We start from the raw sequence: 20904 nt of genomic DNA, 5'->3' as shown, positions 1-20904 counted from the left end.
GAATATTTGTGAAGAAGTGAAGCTAGAAAACGAAGGATCAAAAGAAAAACAAAACCAAGAATAAAAACATAAGTTGTAGTAATAAAAAACAAAGGGAGGGAAAAAAGTTTAAAAAAATACAAGGTAGGGAAGCTATAAAATGAAGGATCAAAAGAAAAATAAAATCAAGAATAAAAACATAAGTTGCAGTAATAAAAAAAACAAAAGGAGAGAAAAAAAGTTTTAAAAATACAAAGTAGAGAAGTTTTTTTTGATAGGATAAGTAGAGAATCCATAAAGTGGAGGATCAAAAGAAAAATAAAACAAAAAACATGAAAAAAAAGAAAAAAGAAAAAAGGTCTTAACTCTTACATGAGGGAGGGAAAAAAAGAAAAAATAAATAGAGTCTTACTGGGATTGGATCTCGCGACACGGACTATGCCCAACATTAATGCTTCCCACATACAACGCGTTACACCGCTGAGCCAAATCTACAATCTTCTATTGTTTTAGGCGCTTTTTCTATATATCTTGTCTTTTTGCCCTGTAAATTCCAGTTTTTTTCCGGATCCAGCGCAGGTTCAGTTGAACCCACCGAACCCACGCTGGATCCGCCACTGCTTCACAACCCTATATCCTTAGAAAAGACAATTTTGGAACGTTTCTAGTCTACATTTCATATGGTGTCTTTTCAACTGCTTTAGATGGTGCTCTGTTAAGTGTGAATGATGTTGTTTCAAGCGTAAATCCCCAGAAGGAGATAGGAAGATCAACAAGAGTCATCATGGATCGAACCATGTCAAGTAGAGTTCAATTCCTTCTTTCAAAAACACCATTTAATTGTGGTGTTCCAGGTGGAGTCCATTGTGAAAGTATTCCACAATCCTTTAAATAATCACCAAATTCTTAAGATAAAATGCCTTAATTTTCTTACCTAGTTGGTTTTGTACTTCATTATGGAATTCCTTAATTTTCCAAAGGATTCCGACTTATGCACGTGAGGTAAACAAATACAAATCTACTTACATCATCGGTAAAACTAATGAAGTAAGTGTACCCTACCCTAGCAAAATTACTCAGAGGTCTAGACACATCCGTATGTATGAGGGCTAAAAGGTCATTGGCCCTTTCACTTGAACCTGTGAAAGGTGACTTTGTCATTTCCCCCATCAAGCAAAACTCACAAGTATTAAATGATTTAAATCAAATGATTTGAGAATTCCATATTTATGAAGCTTCACAATACGCTTTGAGCTTATATGGCCTAATCGATAATGCCATAGGTATGTAAAGTTTGAATCATTTGCTTATGTTTCTTCATGTCTATGTTATAGATGTGGGTTTCTAAGTCTAGCACATATAAGCTGTTTGATAACTTAGCGGAGACATAAAACATATCAGTCAAATACGCAGAACAATAATTGTTCTTTATTGTGAATGAATAACCTTCGGAATCCAAAACAGCAATCGAAAGAATGTTCTTTGTGATAGCCGGAACATAATAACAATTATTAAGCTCTAAAATTAATCCTGAAGGTAAAAGTAGACTATATACTCCCACTACCAATGTAGCAACTCGTGCTCCATTGCCAACGTGAAGGTCTACTTCTCCTTTTTCCAATGTTCTACTTCTTTTGAGGCCTTGCATATCACAAATAATGTGCGAGCACACAAGTGATCGAATACCCAAGAAGGAGAAGTTGCTAACTTAACTTTTATAACATACATATCTGAACTAGAAACTCCTTTCTTTTGATCTTTCATATAATTGGGGCAACTATCTTTCCAATGACCAACCTTCTTACATATGTAACAATAGTGCTCATCAGCAACTTTTGGTTTTGATGTAGTCTTTTGCTTTTCAGAAGTTGTAGACTTGGCAGCTTGTTTGCTTTTATCCTTCTTAGTAGCAATCCCAACATTCAATTTGTTCTTCGAAAGGACGGGGCATAAATTACAAGTAGAATTATCGGTGTTGATGTTGTTGTTACTAGACATGATTACTACAACAAAATAATAAAGCAAGATTCAATCAATGCTTATCAAGAAAGCAACAATTAAATAAACTTTAATTAACTACTACCCTCTATTCAAAAAAGTCCTCTATTGAATAAAGAAATAACCAAGATCCCCTCCCACTACAATCAAACGGACTTTGGCCCTGCCTTTAATTTATAGTAGTTGAGGTAAGTAAACACTTTACTAATTATAATTCTCGTTAGACAGGTTAGTAACTCCTTGTTTACTCCTATCTCTTAGCTTAAAAACCCAAAACTTTATCTTTTGGCGATTTTGTTGAGTTAAACCAAACATTAACATGTAAGTTTCAAAAAATCTACCTTATTATCTCCGAAAATATGATAAACATCATGTTTTGGCAGAACCTATTACCCATGATCTAAGGCTTTATAGGTGTTGTTTGCAAAAGCAATTAAAATTCAATATTACTTTTGGGGACCTAAATTTACTAATATGGTTAATTAATAGTGAACACATGAATCAATTAACCACAAACAAACTTAGAAGCAAGCATTTAAACAAAATAAATGCAAGAAAATTATAAAAGCAATAATTAAAATGATCTAGTATATATGGCCCCTATACTTAGGAAAATAACTAATTTTCATGAATCATCCCTTGAATCTCCATTGATCACCATCCTTGAAACTCCTTGGATCCTCATGTTTTGATTACATAATTTGAATTAAATAAAAAACAAAAATTTAAAGTTACAAAAATACAACGATTCGCAGATCATATTTAATTTACATTCAAATATCACAATTCGCAGATCGTATTTACTATATCCTAATTTGGGTCATACTAGTCATAATATGCAAAATATGATATCATACATATTACATTAAACATCCACGCATTTATAGTATCAAAACAAAATAAATACAAATTATTTACTTATTAACAATTAATAAGCAAACAAAACTTTCCATAAAAATTATAAAACTTAACAGATTTAAGCTTGAAATTATTTAGGAAACTTTATTATTTTCATTCAATTAGTTATTTAAATATGACGATAATCATTATTATTCACAAATTTGCAAAATAGGAAACTTTTGGATTTATGCTCAACTTTAGAAAATCAAAATTTCCTTTAAAACAATTTTTTTAAAAATATTGACTTGGACTGGTTGACCAGCAACACAAGGCTGCCAGCCAACAAAGAACCCTAAATTACTGCAGCACCGAGAACAAAGCACGACTACTTCGCTGGAAAACACAAACGAATCATCACACAAACATCCATTGCCACTGGTCATCGACGACGATCATCCTCTGGGTCACGTCACCCACCGTCGGCCTTACCGGACCACCATTGCACGTTCGCCGGCAGCACAAAACAGCCACCAACCGTCATCGGGCTAGCAGCAGGGCAAGCCACCGCACGTCACCCACCGCCATCTCACCCGCCATATCACGGTTCTCTCTCCGCCAACCATGGTGGCACCACACTCTCCAATGGTCCACTCAGCCATGATTGCCGTCTCTTTAATTTTTGTAACAATTACAATTTAAAGTAAAGTAATCTTTATTTAACAATTAATTGAAGACTTAGGAGATAATTAGGTTATTAAATCCGAAAATTTTGTGGCAGAAATTTTGAATCAATCAACGTATTTCAAACAAATTTTAAAGGTTGTTGAGATTAAATGTTAATGAATAATCTCCATTAAACATTAAATCTAATAAGAATTCAAGATAAGGCAAAGAATAAATTATATCCAAAAAATTCAGAAAATTAACAATTAAAATCTGAAAATTTCGAAAATAATTTTTAAGGTGATGTATTGAATTATCATAATAAATGAAATCAAATATTTAAATTTTATCCTTAAAATTTATGAATAATCAAATTAAACATAAAATTTAACCATATTTCATTAATAATATGATTAAATTTCGAAAATTTTATGGAAAAAATCCGAAAATTATTTCCAGCTATCATAATATTTTAGATCTATGTGGGTGATGAAAATTATATTTATTTAACAAATTAAAAATCAAATCTTTAATTGTTAACAAATTATTTCAATGATTAATTAAATCAAACATTAAATAGTTTTAAATCTAACAGATATTTTTATAAAATTCCGAAACTTTTAGAGTGAATTAAAAAAATTATTTCGACCATAGCATAAAAAATTCTAAACTTTATAAAATTATTTGAGCATAAATCACAATAAACCAATTATTTATAGTTTCCAATTAATTAGTATCAAATATTAATTATGCAAATTCAAGCCATAAATAAATCATCCCTTAATTAAAAATAATAATAACTTTGCATATAATTACATGATCATATGAGTTTTATGAATTAAGCAAAACTAATACCACTATAGAAATTCATAAATGCAAATACCGTAATTTCAGAAAACAATTTCCTAATATCTATCATAGGATCGCAGACATAAACGAACACATGAATCATTCAGTAGGGATTGAATATCAAACCTTTATAGCGTGATTTCCCTGTTGTATGCAAGATTATATTGTTATGTTATTGTTAGTCTCAAATCAGTTTCAACGCTCTTATATTTGGCATGGTCACACAATTATTAAATTAGTTTTTTAACACCCTTTTGGACCCACAACTATATCTCTTTCAATATAAAAAAATCATGTACAATTTCTCTCCTTCAATAATCGAATACTCCATCAACTTTCAACTCTAGTTTTTATATAAAAGATCATTAAATAATCATACTATAATCTATACTAATAGTTTTAGTTCATGTAATTTATGTACAATAAAAAAAATTAGAAATTGCATAATATAGGTTTTGATCCCGTGACCTCAAGTTCATGTACTACAGTTTTAACCACTATACCAAGTTGTATTTAGTGATATCATATCAAAGTACAATATTAATAAATGAAAATTTTCTTATCCGGGGCATAGCCCGAGCCTAATAACTGGTTTATCACCTTAAACTGAAGTGGAGGGAGTACCTATTAATTTCACGCATACATTTTTAAGTACCTACTAATAGAGAATATGCTTTGGCCAAATGAGATTAACATATAATGATCAAATTTATCTAGTTTAATTGTTAAATTTAATAAAATTGATATATAAAATTTACGATGGAATCACGTCTATATAACTCGTTTTAAATAATAGAATAGGGGAGGAGGGAAATATTTAAATACCCCAAGAAGAAAAAAATAAAACTCAGGCAACAGCTCCTTTTACCTGACGGGAGAGAAAAACAGAGAAAGCCGGCAAGTAAAAAGGGGCAGAGCGGCAACGAAAATGACACCCCAAAATTTACCCAATTTCTACTAGTCCATTTGTTTTCTTAATCATTTATTTCCCCTCTGATTATATTCTATATTGCTCCTAATCATCTTATTATTCCCAAATATAAACACCCACTTACAAAACCTTTCCATTCCTCTGCCACTATTTTTTTTTTTTATTCTATAGTCATTCTTCATAATCTTAAAAATCTTTTTTCATATTCTTGTTTTGGGCTTTCCAAATTTTGTGGCATTTTCCTTAAAATAATACACCCAGAAATAGTTTCAATTCTTTCTTCTTTTTGTTGGAAAAAATAAAATATTTTTTTCGTTTCATTTTTTTTTTCCTGTAGTGATCTTGTATATTTTTTTCTCTCTTCCTTCCCCTTTGAAGGGGGGGCCATTCCATCTTTACAAATATATAATTTCATCTTCTTAATTCAATTATTTGATCACCATAAATTCCTTTTTCTGGGTCAAATAGTTATCAAAATTGTAATAGATGATTATGAGGTGTTTTTCATGTATAAATACACCCAGAAAGAGGTTTAATTTTGAAGATGAGAGGCTCTTTAATCCTGACTCTCCCTCTTATTCTGACTCTCCAGGTACAATGATATGATTTAATAAAAATACCTTTTTTTGTTTATCTTAGTATTACTATTGTTTATTTTAATCTTAATTATTCGTGTCCATTGTATCAAAAAGAAAACATTTTTTATGGGTCTTACAAGATTTTCTTTTTTTAACATTGGGGAAAGATGTTGAGGGGTTTTCAAATTCTTATCATCAAGAATTAATATTTTATATACATCTTAATATGAGTATTAATATTAATTTGCTTTAGAGTAAAGAAAAGAAAAGAAGAATATGAGCATTATGTATAATTTATATCAGAAATTGAAACTTGGGGAATGGGATTGTAAAAACTTGTTAAAAAGGAAATCGATACAATGCAAGTGATGAATTTGTAAGGACGTCTATGTTTGTTATAATTTATAATATGGTACTTCAGGAGATTTATGTTCCCTGCATTTTCAGGGTTTTCTGTTTATTTTCATGCATAATTGTGCAATTAGATGTTAAATTATTAGGATAGTTAATTTTCTAACCTAGGACATCATGTGTTTTTTAATTGCAGATGGGAAGCAAAAATCACCCTTTGCTCCTGCAGGTAATGGACCTATCAAAATCCCCTCTGTGTAGATGTCAACTAGTTTAATTGGTTAAAATCCTTGTATCAAAGTCGTACCCAAGACCTGCCCAAGACCTGAGAATTGAGATCAAATTCTGTCTATATCATTGCCCTTTTGGCTCTTTGTACACCAAAACAAATCTACCAATGTTTTTTTTTTCATAATATACCACATTTGTGAGTATGGTGGTCAAGTATACATACATTTCAAAAGTTTGGCTTTCAAAAAATTAACTCTAGTGACTGGATCAAAATTCACAAGATCTGTGAGTATGATGATGGTCAACTATATATGTTTGTGATGCAGATTTTGAGAAGCGAACAGTGTCTTTGGATGATAAATCAAAGGTGGTTGATAGGATAAGTGCTTACTCTGCTCTGAGCTTCACTTTCCGGGAACTTGCCATTGCGACAAAGTATTTTAGGGAGACTCAATTGATAGGAGAAGGTGGTTTTGGGAAGGTGTATAAGGGTCGTCTAGATAATGGGCTGGTAAATACACTTTTCTGTCCAAATTTCATTTTATGGATTAAGCATTTCAAACACAACTTATAATTAAAAAGGGCTTCATTAATAGTTCAATATGTGCTTTCAAGAATATGATCATGTGTTATTTCTGGCTTTGCTGCTTTGGAATGTTAATCACTAACAAATAAAATGACAAATCGAGAAGGAAGATTAAGTATTTATGAGCTTTCATTTTAAAGGTCTTTCTTTCCAACTTGTATAGTTTGGGTTTGACATTAATAGCTGAAAATAAATCGATACTCATAAAATAAAATTGAAACTAATGAGATAAAGCTGAAACTTATAAGGTAACTGATCAGTTTAACTGTTTGGCAAAATTAAATGATTAAGTTGATAAATTTTTTTGGCAAAATTAGTTGTTATCAAAATTTTGGAAAGATTTTCCAAAACTTCAGTTACCTAGTTTTGAAAAGGTAAATTTTTCAACTTATCATTTAAGTCATCTTAACCAACTAAAATTTTATTTTAGATGCTTGTCAAACACTACTAATTTTTAGCACCTAAAATATGTTAACACCTTATTATTTAAGGTAGGTAAAATGCTTCTCCAAATAGAGCCTTTTAATGTTTTAACTTTTAAATGAAGGAGAAAACATTGGAGTCTTGATAGTCTATCATTGGTATAAGATTATTAGATAATGATGCTTATTCTAGTAAGCATTGATACTTATCAATATTGACTAGAATGTTTAACATCAGACTTGGTAAAAAAAGAAAAAATTTGTTGGGTGATAGGTCATTTTGGGGACATAACTGGTAGTGGGCTGTTTCCTTCTCGACAATGAAGGTTGTCGTTTATGAGGGATGACGCCTGAAGGTTGGTAGTTTTGTCAGCACCTTTACCCATCCATATGAACTCAAAAGAAAATATAGACTGACAGTTTGGAGGAAAAGTTTCCGAGTTTTCTTATGTTTTGCTTTATGATTGATAAAAGTTTTCGTGATGACAAAAATGTTTTTGCAAGGAAAGACTGCGACATTTTCCTCCATATTCTCACCTTCCTATTTCCTTCTACTCTCCTCCCTTCCACTCACCCTCTTTCACAGTCAAGTTTTCCTTTTTTCCTTCTCTCTGTCTTTTTCAATACACCAAGCAAAGGAAAATGAAGTTTGAAAAAGTGATTTTCGTTGTTTTACACTTCCACTGAAAATATGCAGTTCAGAATAGTTTTCTTTGCACCAAGCACAACCATAATGACGATCAAACCTCAAGGTCAAAGATACTGACGAAATTTATATCTATGGAGACATAAAGTTAACTTGTTAAGTACAGGAAAGGAAGATTGTCGTGCACTGCTACCGAAAGCCTTAAGCTAAGCTTCTCTTTTAGAAGTCTCTATTTGCTAATTTCTGATTGAAAGCTAATCTACTCTTGTTTGTATGATTTGATGCATTGATATTAGTAACATCCTACTATTCTACCTTTCATAATTTTTGTGTTCTGCCTTTCGAGCAGATCATTGCTACAAAAAGGCTCAATTTGGACAGCCTTCAAGGCAATCAAGAATTTATTGTGGAAGTTTTGATGTTAAGTTTGCTGCATCATCCCAACCTTGTGACCCTCATTGGCTATTGTGCTGAAGGAGATCAGAGACTCTTGGTTTATGAGTATATGTCCAAGGGCAGCTTGGCCGACCATCTTTTTGGTACGAATCTTCCTGTTTCTCTTTCTTACACGAGTCAATTTTCAGTTGTTTGTTGCCTTTTGCATATCATTAGGTAATTTATTCAACTTTTATCCTGCTAACTATGAAAGTTGCAAATTCTGTCTCCAAGGGACTGAGAATGAAAAAAGTGTCCTTGATTGGAGCACGCGGATAAAAATTGCTGCTGGCACTGCACGGGGATTAGAGTATCTGCATTGTGTAGCAAAACCACCAGTGATATATCGCGATCTCAAGTCAGCCAACATCTTGTTGGACAATGAATACAACCCAAGGCTCTCAGATTTTGGACTAGCAAAGCTCGGTCCTGTGGGTGACAATACTCATGTGTCAACAAGGGTGATGGGAACTTATGGCTATTGTGCTCCGGAATATGCTTTAAGTGGAAAGCTCACCCTTAAATCTGACATCTTCAGTTTTGGTGTAGTCTTACTAGAAATTGTCACAGGAAGGAAAGCGTTTGACATTTCAAAGAGGCACGGTGAGCAGAGTCTAGCTGCTTGGGTAAGATTCTTAGGCTGATGTTCTCAACTTATGTTGTTGCCATATACACTTTTCTTGATCATGCACTTACGTATCAAAAACGACAACAATGCCCCTATTAGGTTTTGGCGGGGAATGTGGTGTTTGAGGGTTAAAGGGGCTACTCTTTGTGTCCCAAATTATTTGCTTCCTTTATTTTCGGAGACAAGGGGTTGTTTGGCAATCAACTGTTGGCTTTTGACAGTTGGCTGTTGGCTTTTGGCTGTTTAGTTGGCTTGTTTGAGTGGCTGGAAGCATTGACCGTATGTATTGGCTTTTTAAGTTGGTTGTTTTAAGTCAGCTATTTGAAAAAGTGTGGCAAAATTAATTGTAGTTGTTGGCTGTTTATTAGAGAGTTTGTGGGCCAATAAGCCAAAAGCCAATCCAAAAAACTGGTTCAGGCAGCTTTTTCAGTTTGGCTTAAAGCCAACCAAAAAGCTAATAACCAAACACTTTTTTTGCTGTTTGACCAAATTGAAAAGCCAAAAGTCGAAAGCCAAAAGCTAATGAAAAAACCATTTACCAAACATGGCCAAAGTTCTCTTGTAGTGACAATAGCATTAGGTGAGTGGATTGAAAAACCATAATTTGCTTCAAAAATAACAAGACCAAGTATATATAAGGAAATTCATATCATGTGATATCTATTCATACAATTTTGTGCTAATTGACTTAGCCTTTTTCATCTTGAAATAATTGCAGTCTCGCCCCTACTTGAAAGATCGACGGAAGTACTTCGAGTTGGTCGATCCTCGACTAAGGGGAAAGTTCCCTAGTCGGTCTGCCCGTCACTTGATTGCTATCACTACCATGTGTTTGAATGAAGAACCAAGCCAAAGGCCACCAATAAGTGAAATTGTGCTGGCACTTGATTTCATTGTCAATGAATGCAGGTCATCGAGTACCTCATCAACTGCCCAAAGTACACCTACGCATTCCAGTCCCTTGTAGTCGCAACAGCCGGTTATTTCTTCTCTCCAAACAGCCTCTCCCCAAAGTAGAGGTATAGGAGAGCAGAAATTTTTTCAATAGAATTTCAATGAGATGAATGCTTTAGCACGTTGCATTTGTATGTTCATCTCCTAATGGCTCAGTTGTGAGGACAAGTAACATACTAGGAAGTGAAACACAGAAAAACGGAGAGGGGAAATTGAGCAACTTTTTTATGTATAAGATGGAAAGGATGAATATTTATATATATATATATATATATATATATATATATATATATATATATATATATATATATATATATATGATTGGAATAAAAAAAGGAAGAAATTGCAAAAGTATGTTAGATGGTTCTCTTTTCTTTTTTCTTTTGCCTTTTTTTTTGCTCCCCTGATATGTTGTGTTTTGCATATTCTACCTTGTCTAGTTGTCTGTTTGGTTCAACAATGTGATGTTTCCCTCTTTCACAAAGCAGGTTCTTTCAAAATGTAAAAATTATGAATCTCAATTAAGATTTAAAATAAAAGAAAATAATAAACTGAAAGGATGAACTAAGTTTAGGTTTTCATAATAAACGTAGAGTTCGTTTGGTTTAAACTAAGAAATGCAAACGAAATGGAATGGAGATAAGGGACAGTGGAATCTGATACCTTTGACATTTCTTTGTTTTAACTCAGGAATTGAATCGCTTTTCCCATGATTCCCTTTCTCTTTGGTTCACATTTTGAATGGATTCACATTTTTTTCATCTTACTTTTATTATAATAACAACGTAAAATATGTAAAAGAAACTATAATCTCAGATAATTTCATAAAAAATTAAAAAATTACATTAAATTCAGAGAAATTGTTAATATTATTCTCGTTTCCACGGAAATTTTCAATAATATTCTAAAATGTTACTCTAAACTATAAAATTAGAGAAAATCATAAAACCAAAAGTGCTAGAAAATGTAGTTCTATTGATCAATCCAATAAAGCACTTTACATATTTGACCAAAAGTGTTACGTAGTGCTAGACTCGTAAGTAATTACTACTATCCCCAACAGTAGGTTCTAGAATAGGAGACTCGTGCAACAATGCCTGGACTCAAAACCTGAACCTGAGCTCCGCCTTAAGACCTGCAAAAAGGGACCCACCCTGGAGGTTTGGGTGGTATTTCCCCCTTCAAAGCTTAAGTCAGGTATTAGGAGTATGAATGAACTTTTAGAGAGAGAAAGTAGAGAGAGAGAGAGAGTATTTATGGCAAAATACAGTACTATGCTCTGAAAAAATACATTTCCCCTAATTTCAAGGACTATTTATAGTGTTTAATATGACTATTGTACCTTGATGTCACCCTAATTTGAGAGCATCTAATTGGCTAAGCAATAAAGCTATCACACGTGGCAATCGTTGATCGGAGAGTACACATCACCTTTTATAAAGGTGTTTCGTGTGTTTACTTGGGCCTAGACACAAATTGGGCCATAAGAGGGGCTTAGTACACCTTTCTTTATTTAGAAAATAGTACTTTAGTCCATACAAGCTTATGATCCATGTACTTTACAATAGCAGAAAAGTACCACTTGTAGGGCTGTGATGGGGCCACGTGTCACATTTACAACCGTTGATTTTCAGGCTACAACATTTGCCTCTTAAAAGAGAAGTTTAACCTTTAGGCGCCAAGACGGTTGGTATCCTCTTTTAACCGACGAGAACTGCCCTTATTCTTTTCAAGATGAAAAGGGCGCCATTTAGCCAGTCTCATCAGGTCAACCTTCAAAGGTTTTTGGCATGCAACGGTTACTTTTACCGGAGGAGGAGGTCATTTTCGCCCCTATATAAATATGCCCCTTTGTCGTTTCTGAAATCACTTTTACATCTTTGAGAGATTTTCTAGAGAGAGAGACTTTTCCCCATTATGACAGAACTTTAGAGAGAGAAAGAGCTTTCGTCCAAGATCTCGCTAAGTGTTCTCAACTCGTCCAAGGTTTCGTCTAGCTCGTTCTCTCCATCCGTCCGAGTAATTTCAATAGGTATCATTTTCCTCTGTTTAATTCTTATTTTGCACTTTCCTTTCACATTTTTTTAAGAAAAACTGGATTCGTCTTCTGCATCGAATATTCCCGGCCGCTCAAGGGTTGGTCTTGACCCTAGAATAAGGAGCCTTTCTTCCTCGGCACATTCTAGAGTTGGGCCTATCTTGGCCGGCCATGCATATTATTATTTTGGACATGGACGGCAAAGTCAGACAACCCAGTCTTTACCTGTGCAGGGTAATCTGGTGTACATCAAGCAAACAGCTCGCATTAGACGAGGGGTGAACCTTCCGGCCTCCAGCTCAGAAACGGAGGTATCAACCTGCCGAATTTCAGCTGACGGGGAACGCGAAGTTCAAAGTGCCCGGCCAGTGAACCAAAATACTTCTCCTGAAAGCGTCCAGGAGGAAAGTCTTATCAAAGAGCCTTCAGAACCCAGCCCGTCCGGACAAGATATGGCGACGGACGAGGCCAATGAGGTGGAGGTCTCCTCTAACTTGTCTAGCGACTTAGAGGAACCGTCTTCTGAAATAAGACGCCGCCTAGGCCCTTTGTCTGACCCTAGGTTCATCCTGACCGACAATAGTTGGCTCGGACGAGTAGGTCTAGACCTTAGACACTTTTCCTCAGCTATGCCTATGCCGGGGTAGCGTTTTGTTCTTCCTAGCCGGGAAGACACTATAATTAGTGCTCCTTCTGGCCATTTCGTTGTCTACCGGTTGGCTTTGGATGCAGGGTTGCGATTTCCCTTGCATCCTTTTATAAGCCGCCTTCTTCAATACTACAGCATTGGCCATAACCAGCTTGCCCCAAACTCTTGAAAAAACATCTTGATCTTTATGCCCGTCTGCGAGCTGAAAGGCGTTGACCCTTCCTTAACCGCCTTCTCCCAAATACACTATGTCTCCCAGGTTCCTAGGACCGTGGACGGAGCCTGGTTTAGTGTATGCAATCGTCAAGGCTTCCTGACATCTTGGGACAAAACGTCCAAGATGCATGACTGGAAGGCAGAATTCCTGTTCGTCCAAGCACCTAATGAAGCTGTGGCTAGATGGTGCCGCTACTTTAGCCGGGCGACCACCAATACTGGACGAAAAACGTCCTACATGGAGCTGGATAGCAAACTCAGCCGAAGAGATGATGGAATACTTCAGAGTATCGGAGTATTCTATCAATAATTCCTCTCGAGACGGGTTTTTTCGCCTTTCTTATCTGGTTTTGTAAAAATTATAAATATCTTCTTAGTATTTTCGATTAGACTATCTTATTTTCTACGTTTTTAGGGCTAAACACGTAGTTTTTCTCTCTCTAGTTTTGTATAAACTTTTACCTTTGAAGATTATAGAGATCATTGATTTCCTTTTCATTGTTCTTCAATCATTCAATATTCCTCTCTACTTTGTTTAATTTAATAAATTCCTTTACTTTGATTGTGTTTATTGAGTTTATTATTATCATGAGTGAGTAGTCTATTTCTAGGGCTTAGAGAAGGAAGTCATGTTTATACTTTTTTTTTATTGTGGTTTGATGTTCTTTGATATGTGGATTGAATTAGAATAATTCATGTTGATTTGTTATGCTTGTGTAATTCATGTAATTGCGCAATATCATGAGTTATGTTTAGCTAATAAGAATTAGAATCGGAAGATTGTATTCATTAGATGCTTGTTACAATAGGTAGGTTTGATTATGTTGAGCGACCGTACTTACATATGTTAATCTAAGAGTTGTTAATGCCTGATCAAGGATTAACAAAATACTTTGTTTTTTCGAACCTCAATCCAAGTATTGTTGAACTCTATTGTAGTCATTAGATTGGTATAAGCATGGTGGACCGATCAATTGCCCTAGGTTTTTAATTATTTGATAAACTTACATCATTTTGTGTTCTAGTTTATTTTAGTTTAGAAATTTATTCTTCAATCAATTTTCTCTCTTGAAGTAGTTAACTAATTGAGCATAAATCTGTAGAACTCCTCTCGCTATGGATCGACCTGTATTTGCCAGTTTCAGCTAAACAGACACCATGCACTTGCGGTATATCTTAAAATACATCAAGTTTTTGGCGCCATTGTCGGGGAGACGGCTAGTTTCTATAGCTTTCCGATTGGTTATTTGAACTATTTTTGCTGTCTCAATTGGAACTTCAAGTTCCAACTGAGGCCATCTCACTGCACATTTTTCTTTGTTTCTTTGATGCCCAGATCTAAAAGAACACGTACTCCAGTTCCCACTTATCCTGATCATGAGAAAACCCTCCGGCAACTCAAGAAGACACAAAATAAGAAAAAGCAGTCTGTTAATCAGGGAAAACCCACGGAACAACCAATAGAACAAATCATGCCTCCTAAGTCATTGAAGTCTTATGGGGTACCTTCTCCTGGCAATGTTCCCACAGGCCCTACTATGCCTGGTATACAAGAAGCCAACTTCGAAATTAAGCCTGCTCTCATTAATATGATCCAACAGAATCAATTGGCGGGCATCCATCTGAAGACCCTGCAAATCATTTACAACGGTTTCAACAGTTTTGTCGTATCGTTAAGCACCAAGGGGTCACTCCTGATCAATTGAAGATCATGGTATTCGAATTTTCATTAAAGGACAAGCCACAAAAATGGCTGAACGATGTTAATGAAACTGATTCGAGTGTTATATCTGACGCATTCCTGAAAGAGTACTACCCTCCCACCAAGACTGTAGAAATAAGACATATGCTTGCTATCTTCCAACAAGAACCCAATGAAACACTGAAGGAAGCATGGAATAGGTTCAAGGATCTGCAGAGAGAATGCCACACCACCATCTGGATAAGTGGTTCATCACCCAAGCATTCTACAATGGTCTACAACCTCATATCAAGAGTACAATTGATTCATCTACAGGGGGTGTCTTCCTAGATAAGGAGCTAGATGAAGGGTATAATTTTCTGGCCAACTTAGCAACGAATGATCATAGTTCCTCCAGGACTATTACAAAAAAAAAGTTGGATGCTGATGCATATGCCTTGTTCTCTTCACAAGTAGCACAGTTGAGCATGAAGATGGACTCACTGAAATCTTCGCAGTCTAGTACTCCTCCCATGAGTATTAATGCGATGTCTTTCATGGCTCCTATTACTTCCTCCTTTTGTGAAGTGTGTGGTGTTTAAGGCCACTTTGGTCATGATTGTTGCTACAGTCAACCTGATCCGAATAAGATGGAGCATGCAAATGCTTTTCAGCAAAGACCACACAACCCCTACTCTAACACTTACAACCCAGGTTGGAGAGATCATCCTAATTTTTCCTACAAGAACAACAATGTTCAAAATCCTCAACCTCCACCACAATCTTCCTACCAACCACCATATCAAAATCCACCACAACATGCTTCTAGACAACCATATTATAAAGGGGCTCCTCAGAACCCCCCTCCTGGTTTCAATAGGCCTTCACACCAAGGCTATCAGCAGCAAGTTTCTCATAATGCGAGTTCTCAAGAGCCTACTATGTCTGATTTAATGAAAATGATGGAATCTATGCAGAAAAATCATGAGGAGAGCATCAAAGAGTTGAAGAACACCACCAAACACTTGGAGACTCAACTTGCTCAGGTGGTTGGAAATAATGCATAGAGGCAACCAGGTCATCTGTCGAGGCAACCAATTCCTAAAGAAACTGTTAATGACATCACTCTTCGAAGCGGTACACAGTATGATGCCCCACAGATTCCTACTAATGATTCACTACCTCCAGTTTAGAATGATGTTATGGATGAAAAAGAAGGTGAGGATAGCTCCAGAACTAACGTTGAGTGCGGGAAAGTAGATGAAGTAGAGAAACGGCAGGAGGAGGTTACTGATTCTCCTACTCCACAACTACCTTTGTGATAAGTGCGTTTCTAACGCACTTTATGGCTTCCTTTTGGCTTGTTTTGGTTCCCTTTTTCCCCTTTCTTCCCTCTTTCTCCTCACTTTTCCCTTCTATTTCATTCACTTGATCATACTTGATCATAGTGACATTTTGCTAGATTTTCGATCTATTTCGATCGAATTTCTAGCACATATGCTTTCACCATATTTGCTCGTGTTTTTATTGCAGGTATGACCCTTTTCGGGGTCGAGTAATGCGAGACATGACTTAAAGAAACAAGCTAGAGGATGTGAGAGGCCATGAGGTGCGCCTAGAGTTCCCCCGCACACATAGGTGCGCCCGCACATATCACTGGTGCGCCCGCACCACAGCCAAATTGGGAGAAAAAGACAGAACGCACAGGTGCGCCCGCACCCAGCACATGGTGCGCCCGCACCTGTGTCTGGTGCGCCCGCACCAGCTACCTGTGCGCCCGCACATTATGACGGATGATTTCCACCTTGAGGCAGAAGACTCAGGTGCCCCCACACCTGAGGTCTGGTGCGCCCGCACCTCAGCATGGTGCGCCCGCACCTCCTTTTGGTGCGCCCGCACCATGCGTTCCGGAAATTAAAATTCGTTCATTAAACCCTTTTTATCGGGGAGTTTTAGTTTTACGCTTTCATTCTAGTTTTTACAGAATATTTTAGGGTTTTGTATTAGAGAGAAAACACTTTAGTTTCCGTTGAGATTTGAGAATTGTTGATCATAGTTTGTGATTTCCAATACATTCAAGGTACTTTTCATTCAATTCAATTCAAAGTTTTAGTTTTTATTTCATTCTTTCCGTCTTTGTTCTTGCTTTTGATTATTCTAGATCTTTATTCGCTTAGTCCCATAATTGCGATTTACATTAGTTTAATTATTACTTAATCATGTTTAGCCTTAGATTAGTCATAGATTCATTGTTTAATTGCTTTAACTCCATGATTAGTGAGTAGTTTCATAATCTAGGGTTAGGGTGAAAGTATGAATTAGGGTTTTAAATATGATGTTGATGTGATTGTGATGTATGGAGAAGCTTATGCATTGATCTTGGTGTTTTGAGACATTAGGATAGATATTGATCACATTTATACTTTGGTATTTTGATTTCAAATGTTCTTAAATCGGATTTTGAACTCTTTTATCATCCCCAGAATCAACTTAATTTCTAAACCAAGATATTGGATGGAAATTAAGGGGATCCTTCATTAGGGGTTTTCTAAACTTATTGAATCTCTTAATCAATTAACTAAAGACCATTCGAGAGAGGATTTAGTTGATTGATTAAGTGATTACTCTTGAGGACCATTCGAGAGAGGACTCGAGTATTTTAGAGGAGAACTAAACCTTGCATAATCGTCTTTGTTACTTCACAATCGCATTAACAATCATCATCCGTTCTTATTCATACTAGTAACCTTAACTTTAGTGTCTTTTATTTGATATTTAAACTCGTGATATTTGCTTGTTCTAGTTGTTAGTTAGTCTTAATTGTTACCAAACATCTTTTAAACCCCCAAATACCTTTCAATTAGGTAGTCTGGACTTGATAGACTTTAATCAATCCCATTTTTCCTGTGGATCGACCCTTGACTTGCCTTTACTATTCTCTTAGTAATTGCTTGTTAGGACTTATAAATATTGTTTGGAAAGCGGTTCTTAGTGCCTTAACGACACACTAAAAACCTCTTATCACTTTGCCCCATAGGATGCAAAAATCAAAGGCCGACCAATAACTTGGTAAATTTATGTATATGGTCAAAAATCTTGAGGTAACAGTTGCTTTCACTCATTTAATTTCTCAAGTACCTATGTATGCCAAGTTTTTGAAAGATATGATCACTAAAAAGAAAGATTTTGGTGGGATAGATAGAGTAGCTTTAACTGAAGAATGCAGTATTGTTCTACAAAATAAAATTCCACTGAAACTAAAATATCCTGGTAGTTTTTCCATCCCTTGTCATGTGGGTGCTTTGTTTATAGATAAGGCTTTGTGTGATCTAGGTGCTAGTGTATCTGTTATGCCTTTATCTATCTTTAATAAACTGAACTTGGGTGCTTTAAAGTACACACAGATTACTCTGCAAATGGCAGATCGATCTGTGAAATATCCTTTAGGTATTTTAGATGATGTATCTGTTAGAGTTGGAAAATTCTATATTCCTGTGGATTTTGTAGTACTTGATATGAAAGAAGATAGTCAAATTCCCATTATTTTGGGTAGACCTTTTCTATGTACCGCAAGTGTTGTTATTGATGTAAAATCTGGCTCTCTAACTTTGGGTGTTGGTGCTATTAAGTCTCCTATGCTTGAGCATACATGTTGCAGGATTGACATACTCGATGAGATCTCTGGAGTTAGTTTTTCACAATTTTTGTCAGATGAATTATTGGAGACAAGTCTTGATCTGAATGATGGCCTTGACATTAATAAGGTAGTAGATTGTAAGGTAATGGAGACTATTTGCTCTACTTCCGAACCACAGGTAAAGAAGTTAGAACTTAAACCTTTACTTTCTCACCTCAAATATGCATTTCTTGATGATGTTGAGGAATGCCCTGTAATTGTCAGTACTAAACTCACATATAGCCAGCGTTCACAACTTCTTTTAGTGCTTCGCATGCACAAGAAGGCTATTGGGTAATCTAAAGGGCATTAGTCCTGATTTTTGCATGCATAAAATTAACTTGGAAGAAAATCACCGCCCTTGCATACAACCCCAAAGACGTTTGAATCCTAATATGCAAGAGGTTGTGAAAAAAGGAAATTATTAAACTACTTGACTCCGGCATCATCTACCCCATCTCAGATTCTAAGTAGGTGAGCTCGGTTTAAGTTGTTCCTAAAAAAAGGGGGGGGGGGACTACTGTTGTTAAGAATGATAGGGATGAACTAATTCCTACTCGTACTGTTACAGGTTGGCGGATGCGTATTGATTATTGCAGATTAAACGCAACCACTCTGAAAGATCATTTTCCTCTCCCTTTTATTGATCAGATGTTAGAAAGATTAGCAAAATATAACTTTTTCTGTTATTTGGATGGATATTCAGGTTTCTTTTAGATTCCCATTCACCCAGCCGATCAGGAGAAGACAACGTTCACTTTCCCCTATGACACTTTTGCATATCGCAGAATTCCATTTGGTATGTGCAAGCCCCTGCCACATTTCATAGATGTATGATGGCCATTTTTTGTGATTTCATCGAAATATCATGGAGGTATTTATGGATGATTTTAGTGTTTATGGTTCTGACTTTGATGTGTCTTTTCATAATCTCTCAAAAATTCTAAAACGATGTTCTGAGGTTAATATGGTTCTTAATTGGGAAAAGTACCACTTCATGGTGAAGGAGTGGTACTTGGACACCTCATATCTGGGCGTGGCATCCAGGTGGACAGAGCAAAAATTTAGGTGATGGAGAAACTTCCTCCTGTTGTGAATGTCAAGGGAGTGAGGAGTTTTCTGGTTCATGCGGGTTTCTATAGCAGATTTATAAAAGACTTTTTGAAAATTGCGAAACCCCTTACTCAATTGTTGCTCAAGGATGCCACTTTTGATTTTATTGATGCATGTGTGGAGTCTTTTGACAGGATTAAGGAAGCATTGATCATTGCCCCTATCATACAACCTCCACACTAGAGTCTCCCTTTCGAGATCATGTGTGACGCTAGAGTTGGTGCTGTGCTTGGTCAGCGGAAAAACAAAGTCCTCCAGATGAAGCCCAGGGCAATTATGCTACTACAGAGAAAGAGTTGTTTGCCATTGTTTATGCTCTTGACAAGTTTTGGACCTACCTCATAGGTTCGAAAGTGATTGTCCATACTGACCATGCCGAAGTATCTATTGGCCAAGATGGAGGCCTAACCACGACTTATATGATGGATACTCTTACTACAAGAGTTTGATTTGGAGATCCGCGACAAGAAGGGTGCTGAGAATGTAGTTGCAGATCATCTTCCCGTTGAGTTTGAGTCAAGTGCTGACGGTCCCATAGATGATGCTTTTCCAGATGACCATCTTTTGCTGTGTCTACTCAATCTCCATGGTATGCTGATTTTACTAATTGTTTAGTGGTTCTCATCCTCCTGATTTGACTTATCAAAAGCGCAAGAAGTTTTATCATGATGCCAAGCATTATTATTGGGAAGACCCACTCTTATACAAGAAGTGCTCAGATGGCTTGTTCCGACGATGTATTACTGATTGGGAGATAGTTGGGATTCTACAACATTGTCATAGTATGCCTTGTAGTGGACATCTTGGCTCACAAGCTACAACTTATAGAGTTCTCCAGAGTGGTTTTTATTGGCCTACTATTTTCAAAGATGCTCGTGTTTTTTGTCTTTCTTGTAATGAATGTACGAACGGGTTATATTTCAAAGAGACAGGAGATACCACAGATCACAATTTTGGAGATTGAACCATTTGATGTATGGGGCATTGATTTCATGGGACCTTTCCCTTCTTCTTGTGGAACATGTATATATTGGTTGCTGTGGTTTATGTGACTAAGTGGGTTGAAGCTGTGGCTTCCATTACCAATGATTCTAAGGTAATCATGAAGCTTTCAGAAGGTATTTTTCCTCGATTCGGAGTCCCGAGAGTCTTGATCAGTGATGGGGGATCTCACTTTCACGAGCCTTCAAAGCTTTACTGAAGAAATATGGAGTCACTCAAAGTGGTTTAGCTTATCATCCTCAGACTAGTGGTCAAGTTGAAGTCTCCAATCGTCAGATCAAGCGCATCTTGGAGAAGGTAGTCAACAAGTCAAGGAAGGATTGGTCCCAAAACCTAGATAACACATTGTGGGCTCTGCAAACTGCTTTTAAGACACCTCTAGGAACCACCCCATATCGATTGGTCTATGGAAAAGCTTGTCATTTACCAGTTGAAATG

At 36.0% G+C, this 20904-nt stretch overlaps 2 protein-coding genes across 3 annotated transcripts; both read left to right on the top strand.

Moving 5' to 3' along the window:
• The first annotated feature begins 5135 nt into the window (after window positions 1-5135).
• LOC104905636 (probable serine/threonine-protein kinase PBL21) lies at window positions 5136-10366 on the top strand. 2 transcript variants are annotated; one of them, XM_010694230.4, is made up of 6 exons: window positions 5137-5852; window positions 6386-6418; window positions 6747-6931; window positions 8424-8613; window positions 8744-9135; window positions 9856-10365. In XM_010694230.4, the coding sequence occupies exons 1-6, from the start codon at window positions 5747-5749 to the stop codon at window positions 10102-10104; spliced, it is 1155 nt and encodes a 384-aa protein (XP_010692532.1). In that variant the 5' UTR covers window positions 5137-5746; the 3' UTR covers window positions 10105-10365. The 2 variants fall into 2 exon arrangements, with proteins under 2 accessions (XP_048501708.1, XP_010692532.1); XM_048645751.2 differs by lacking the exon at window positions 6386-6418 and having other exon boundaries at window positions 5136-5852; window positions 9856-10366.
• Window positions 10367-17758: 7392 nt separating this feature from the next.
• LOC104905667 (uncharacterized) lies at window positions 17759-18649 on the top strand. Its single transcript, XM_010694268.1, has one exon. It carries the CDS (start codon window positions 17759-17761, stop codon window positions 18647-18649), a length of 891 nt encoding a protein of 296 aa, XP_010692570.1.
• The last annotated feature ends 2255 nt before the right edge of the window (window positions 18650-20904 follow it).

The sequence above is a fragment of the Beta vulgaris genome, chromosome 1, assembly GCF_026745355.1.
Source record: "Beta vulgaris subsp. vulgaris cultivar EL10 chromosome 1, EL10.2, whole genome shotgun sequence".
NCBI classification, from domain to species: domain Eukaryota; kingdom Viridiplantae; phylum Streptophyta; class Magnoliopsida; order Caryophyllales; family Amaranthaceae; genus Beta; species Beta vulgaris.
Note: the sequence above shows the minus strand (reverse complement) of the source record. Positions and strands in the feature narration are given on the sequence as shown.

Bases quoted from the DNA above. Each gene is read 5' to 3' on its own strand.
- LOC104905636 (XM_010694230.4), top strand. From the start codon at position 5,747: ATGATTATGAGGTGTTTTTCATGTATAAATACACCCAGAAAGAGGTTT. The intron at 6,419-6,746 runs GTAATGGACCTA...TTTGTGATGCAG, and splicing joins ATCACCCTTTGCTCCTGCAG to ATTTTGAGAAGCGAACAGTG. The intron at 6,932-8,423 runs GTAAATACACTT...CCTTTCGAGCAG, and splicing joins GTCGTCTAGATAATGGGCTG to ATCATTGCTACAAAAAGGCT.
- LOC104905667 (XM_010694268.1), top strand. From the start codon at position 17,759: ATGGTCAAAAATCTTGAGGTAACAGTTGCTTTCACTCATTTAATTTCT.